Source organism: Populus alba, chromosome 6 (assembly GCF_005239225.2).
Source record: "Populus alba chromosome 6, ASM523922v2, whole genome shotgun sequence".
Classification (NCBI taxonomy): Eukaryota; Viridiplantae; Streptophyta; class Magnoliopsida; order Malpighiales; family Salicaceae; genus Populus; species Populus alba.
Window position 1 is genome coordinate 1,289,717 of NC_133289.1, and position 7,010 is coordinate 1,296,726.

A 7,010-nucleotide genomic window follows, 5' to 3' on the forward strand; every position below is an offset into this window, starting at 1 on the left:
TACTTATTTTGTTTGAGTTGAACATGATCCATGAGGGGGAAATCAACTTTGAAAGTAGTTAAATGCCTTATATTTTCCCTGCCCATAATATTTCCTGTTTATATTCCTGTACCAAATGATAGAAAATTAATCTCATCCACTTTCAAACATAAGATTGAAAATATTTAAAATTCCAATGAATAATATATATTTTTTTTTATAATCACTAATGAATAATATCTTAATTTTTTGTTAGAGAATTAATATAAAATCATTAATGACTTTTTGTCTAACTATTTAAATTTTATTATTAAGATAGTTTTTTTTGTAATATAGTATTAAAGATTTGATGATTAAATTAAAAGAATATGTTGAAAATTAACATAAAACCAGGTAAATCTCCATCCAAGACATGAATAGATATATGCTAGTTGATATCTCACATTTACAAACTTTCAATACATCAACACAACAAAATAAAGCTAAAAGGCATTGTATAACAATACATGAGAAAGTTCCATCCTTATTGAAGCATTAAATATAATAGTACTACTCCACAGAAATATACCTCAGACCCAGGGAGCTAGGTTTTTCAGACTCAAGAATACAACCAAGCCTTCCAGACCGATCAGCTAACTGTTCATTTATTCCAGGTTGACACTGCTTGCTTAAACCGAGATGTGCCATGAGAAGACAGACATGAGTGAGTAGCTCCCCACCTCGGGCAAGTGCATGAATGTGCTGCTTCCATCCACAATGACTTGCGGCATACATCAACTTGTCCACCCACACATGACTTATCATTTCCCATTTCTTGTCATTTGACCAACCATCCCGTGTCTCCAATGACTGCAATGACACGGCAAGCATGCAACCATCTAGTAGGGCTGACATTTCTCCTTTGCCTTGTTCTTCAATTTCCTTTAACACGGTAGACGGACTTTGAAGCAATTCTTTGAAAAAGGCTTGCACTTCAGCTTCCTGAAACGATAATGCATTCAATTCTTCCAAGGAAATGTTGTGCTTCACTTCTTTATGTGTATTCCAGAAAAGGAGACGACGCAAATGAATTCTCGTATCATCATACCTTGTTTCGCTGGGCTCTCTCGCTAACATGGTTGGACAATTAACCAGGAGATACAACATGTAATCGGATAATAATGTGCTGTTCAATATTACACTTTTTCGCTTCTTGTGAAAACCATTCTTCTGATCAGAATCATGTAAGTAACAAACATGAGTAGCAATGTGCCAAGTGAGGAGGCTATGAATGAATTCTACACCAGCGACACTCCATCCCAATTTATCAACGCAATCCTTGCTTTGAAGTGCCTCGCGACCTCTCTCTTTCAATAGATTCTTGAGGGAAGTGAAATCACTGGTATCGGGATCGTACCTTGAACGTTTATCCTTGACTTGTTTGAAGATCAATTCTTTTAAATCCTTGCCCACTTTTTTCTGGCTATCAATGTTCCCTATGATCCGTGGAAAGTACTTCTTAAGAAGCTTGTTGTTTGATTGAGCACTTATTAGGTTGTGTTGTCCCATAGATCCTGACCACCATCTTTTGCGCTTCCTACAAAATGTTAGTAACAGAGAAAGACAATTGATTCCAGGGGGAATACCACCAGCTCTTTCACTAGTACTGGTAAGCCAAATGAGAGTCCAGTCGGAAAAGAGATGCATAATGATGGAATAAGTTTCAAGGCACACAACTCCACTCAGCAGCACGTAAGATATAATCTTATCATTTTTCGAATAGACACAACTGCTCTTTGTCATTATTGAGAAGGAAACTAATGCAGAAATAGATGATAAGAAGGTGGTAGAGCGGAGAATGACGCGAGACCTGGAAATCGTTGTCACCTTAGAATAAAGCCGATCATACTTGAATCCCAGCTCAACTTCTGTCAAGTGGAAGGCTTCCTCCGCTTCCTTTATAGAAACCAAATCATAGGTGAATTTTTGATCCAATCCGACGAGATCAAAATTCTTGGACAGTATCTGGAACGTTTTATATAAAATATGAGCTTCATGGAGATATATGACCTCGCTTCTTGTATTCTTGTAGCAGGGTAAAATATCTTTAATCTTGATGCGATGTACTTCCGCACAAGATTGTGGCGACACATTATTGTATTCGTAGATTCTCGTCAAAACCCAAATCCTTTCACCATATTTGATGATTCCTGAAACAAAGATGGGAATGAATACCGACGTGATGACATTGTTGTTCCATAACCTGAACAAGACATAACAAGCCACACCAACTCGGGTTACTAGCTGAAGAAGGCGAACTATCAATAATTTGCTGGCTTGATCCATTGAATAAACAGGAATAGTTCCAGGGCCACCAAGGTGAACAAGAAGGACTGGAGCCCAAAACACAGGAATTAATTTCGGATTTGCGGAGTCGGCTTCGCTGCGAGCAAGGATACCCAACGAAAAAGTTGCCACCCAATCTGCAGACAGGTACGCTACCCAAAGAAAAGTCCCAAGCAAACGTCCATTAGTATACTTCCGTCGTTCTCCAAAAAAGGTGAGCAAGATTTGCAGAAGGAGACTGAGTAGCATTAATGACCGAATCTGCCATTCATTCCATAGTTCTACAATATCTTGAGACAGATGGGCTACATCAATCTTTGACGACACGTCCCTAGCAAACACATTTTTCAAAAATAAATCAGCATAGTTACAAACAATTTGATCAAAACGAACTAGAGAAAATTATAAACAACATACAAAAGGACCATTTTTTTTTCTTTTTCCTTATTATATATATATATATATATATATATATAACCTTATAGTTTAAGAATTAAAATAAATGAATAAAAGGAAAACGTAGATGAAATCCTCATATATATGAAAATAGAATTATTAGTCCTTGTCTCACAGTCTAGACAGACAAACACATATTATCTCTCACACTCACTGTTACATGGCTATCTAGAGAGAGAAGCTCCGACTTCTCTCTATAAAAAACGTGTTTGGCAGTGTAGTAGCGGTTGTTTTTTAAATAACTTTTCATGTCGAAATGCATGCCAATGATATTTTTTATTTTTTAAAAATTATTTTTGACATCAACACATCAAAACGATTTAAAAAGTACAAACCGCATTAAATTTTAGTAAAAAAAAAAATTTAATTTGGTGGGAACATCATTTGCACCGCGTTCCCAAACGCTTCTAAAGCAAATAATAAAAAAATACGAAGAGAGAACAAAACCTTATGGGGGCTGCCCTAAATGTAGTCGGCGGTAAGCCCCTTACATCTTTTTAACATGTTCTTTTTCTTTTCCTTTTGTTCATCTTCCCCTTTTTTTTTTCAGATCGGGTCTGTTGAGGGGCCGCTGATGTCGGCTTCAAAGAAGCAGCTGTGGTTTCTTAGCGTCAGTTTCGCTACGGTGCTACTGCTAGCAATAGTGATTTATGGGCTATCAGTTTGAAAGGAGGAAGAAAGGGACGGCTGGTGTTTCCAGATGGTTTTTGGCATTGGTTTGATGGTGTGGAGGAAGAGAGTGGCATGGCTGGTGGGTCGGGCAAGGATGGTTCAGGCTGGAGGGAGATCTGGGAAAGGGTAGAAATTAATTTTATTTTTCAGGGTTGTATGGAATCCTTAGTTTTCAAATTTTAATTTTGGTGGTGATTACCCTAAATTAACCTAGACTCCCAGATTATGGCCTTGACAAGCGCATCTGAGTTCAGTCTCTATAAATACTATATAAATTTTTTAAACTTTAAGTTTACAATTTTTTTCATTATATATATATATTAGAGTTTATATTTTTAAAAATATATTTAAGTACTTTTAAATTTTCTCATGTAAATTAATTCAGAAAATGAAAAATGGAGTATAAAGACGCCATAAACCAAATAGTATCAACTCTTGCATATAAATACAATAAAAAAAGGATTCAAGCCTTTCACAAAAAAAAAAAAAAAAAAAAAGACCCTAAAAATATGTGTAAAAACTATTTGTTTTTTGGAATAAAAAGGGTATCTATGTAAAAACTATTTGTTGAAACCTATTGAGAGAAAATGAGGTTAACTTTCTTGAAATTAAATGTAATAAAGCTTGAATTTATGCTCGAACACTCAGTAGAAGTGGATTAAGAAGAAGCAGATTGGATAAAGAGCCGACGGGAAGAAGAAGCAAACTGCTTGTGGCTGCCTAAAAACTAAAAGTTCTTTTTTCTCTGGTGCAAAACAATACCATTTCTAAACATTTTTTTTTGTCTCAAGCCTAATTTTACGAAGTCAGATTATGGATTCATCTAGCTAGTCATCCGAGTTTAACCAAGTGAATTTTCTAAGGGGTTATTTAATGATTCGAGATCAGTTCAAGCTCCAAATTGATTAAATTTTAAGTTAATTCACCAAATTCATCAATTTATAATAAGCATAACTATCAATTTTCTAGTCTTCGAAACATATTTTTGTAAATATTGGAACATTTTTCAACAAGTTAAACACATTGGCTATCAAAATCATAAAGAACCATACAAATTTTACATAAATAATATGCCATAGCATAACAAAGTTTCAACCACATAAACTGGCTGATGAGTGGTAAGATTTAGAATCTCATGTATCTATGAAATCTATATGATTTAAAAGTAGTTGAGGTACAAAACTGATACATTATATATATATAATCATTCATTTAAGCCAACCTTTCAGCTTAATAAAATAGCATAATTTATATCCACCAAAAATAACAGTAAAATAAAAAATTAATGCAAAAACAAAAGCATATAGACATACATTCACACAGAACTTGCAGCCCCAAAGTTTGTTGAAGTAAATGTCTGCCGACTACGCTGCTGTGTAACCAGCTTGAGTTGCGTTCCCAATCCTGGTGCCACAAATTTGTGTTTTATTATTTTATAGAGATGGTGATTTATTTAAGGATATTGTGCAACACTATGAACTTGAAAATGAAATTCCTGTCACGAAGCAAAATGTTAAACGTTTTTTATACTGCTTAGTAGGAATAGAATAAATAATTTACTGTCTTCGCAAGCTATATACAACTTTATAAAATGTTTATCGTACGTACATATTAACGGTGGGTTATTCCTCTGAATAAGGTCTTTCCCACCAGCTATAGAATAAATTAATTTCTCTATTCACAAGCTAAACCTTGAGGGCTTGGTTCCCTGCAGGCTTTAATTTTCTGTATTTCACTTTTGATTGCTAGACTTCTGTACCTTTCTTTCTGGCCACTCTCTTGATGGACTTTATACCAATATATCTTCTCAATAGTAGCCAAAAACCATACCTGGATATTATACGTTCAAGAGCATTAATAGTGGGGATTGTTATATATACACTAAGACCAAAAAAATTATAAAGTTTAGACCAAGAAGAACATGCCAAACTTGAATGTGGATAGTGAATGGAAGATATAAAGAGTCTACATAATACAAGATCAAGATCCTTAAAACAAGAAATAAATGGGTAGTTATCTTGAATAAAGTGAATGTATAGTTACTAGAAGTTATCTTAAATAGAAGTTATTTTAAATAAGGTGATTTTATATTTACTAGTAGTTATTGGAAGTTATTTTGAACTTTTCTATAATTTAAAGAAGAAGGCAAGACAACTAAGAACTCAAACTTAACAAAACAATGACAACTACAGTGCAGTTTTATCAAGTTCACAGGATTTTCAAAATCTATCTATCAAGTAGGCATGTAATTGTAGGTTGATAAAAGTAAGTGGTTGCTTTTAGGCAATAATTCTATAGACAATACCTTTGTAGGTGATAGAACACTAGACGATAACTTTGTAGGTGATAATCAAGTAGGTTTGCAATTTTCTTTGTAATCAGTATCAATTTCATAAACCAAAAATATTAAAAATATCTATTATCTAGGAGTTTCAATTCATGAATGTAATTAGAGTATAAATTATTTTATGAATTTGAACTACTATTTGTGTGAAAATAGATTTAATCATATCGATACTTATATAACTTTGTAATATAAATTTAAAATTACGTGAGTAGATCTATAATTAATTAAATCTAGAGTTTGAATCAATTAATTTAAAACTCGAATTTTAAGTTTGTAATATCATTTTAATTGAGGCAGACACAGCAAAACCTACATCAAATAGAACTATGTTGTTTAATTATAATTTGCAGTCAACTGAGATGTTTTACAAGTCCTGTTTCCTGAAAATTTGGGTTATGAATTAGTATATAGATACCTTACTTTGGCATAATTTCTCAAAACAATATCACAAGCTCAGAACTTTGATATTGAACTCCTGTAGAACGATGATTACTTACAAGTTACAAAAGAGAGGATATATTGGTCTTTCAGAATAATTTACTTTATCTTGTCACTAGGCAAAACTTTATGCTGCAGGCTTCTAGTTAACCCTTGTTTATCATGGTCACACTTTCTGTTTTGGAAGAAATTCTTTCATACGTACGTCTAGTTAGTAAAGTGAAGTAAAACATTCATTTTGTGTTATGTTTTTGCTGTTAATTTCCATTTACTCTTTTGAGATTTCTTTCAAGATTCTCTTGAGGTTTTTAATTTGTGTTAATTAGAAATAATGTTACAAAAAAAAAATCATACAAAACTTCATTCAAACACTACCAGAAAATTAACAAATAAAAACGAAAACACTGATGAAATGTTTCCCTTGGTATATACCAAAAGAATTATAGTGGGAAAAAAAAATTAAAACAAATCTAAAAAGTACGATGACGTTTCATTTATACTAACGAAATTACTGATGGTATTAATGTTGTCGGTAAAACCATCCGTAAACTCGTTGGTATACTATTCACTTCTCTCTAGCAATGTTCATCATGTCAATTACAAAGGGTATCACTAATGGATTAATTTCATTGGTATTTTATAGGGATGTTCAAAAAAACCAATAAACCGAGTAAACCGACAAACAATTAACCAAAAAAACCAAACCAAAAAATAAAACCAATTAAACCGATTAGATTATGTAGAAAAAACCTCGGTTCGATTTGGTTCGGTTTTCAGTTTTGTAGTGCAAAAA

The 7,010-nt window shown here is 33.2% G+C and overlaps 1 protein-coding gene across 1 annotated transcript; it reads right to left on the minus strand.

Moving 5' to 3' along the window:
• Window positions 1–414: 414 nt before the first annotated feature.
• LOC118052854 (uncharacterized) lies at window positions 415–4,908 on the minus strand. Its single transcript, XM_035063922.2, has 2 exons — window positions 4,746–4,908; window positions 415–2,635 (listed from the first exon to the last, which is right to left on the minus strand). Coding segments are annotated over exons 1-2 (2,109 nt in total). The 5' UTR covers window positions 4,748–4,908; the 3' UTR covers window positions 415–528.
• Window positions 4,909–7,010: the final 2,102 nt, after the last annotated feature.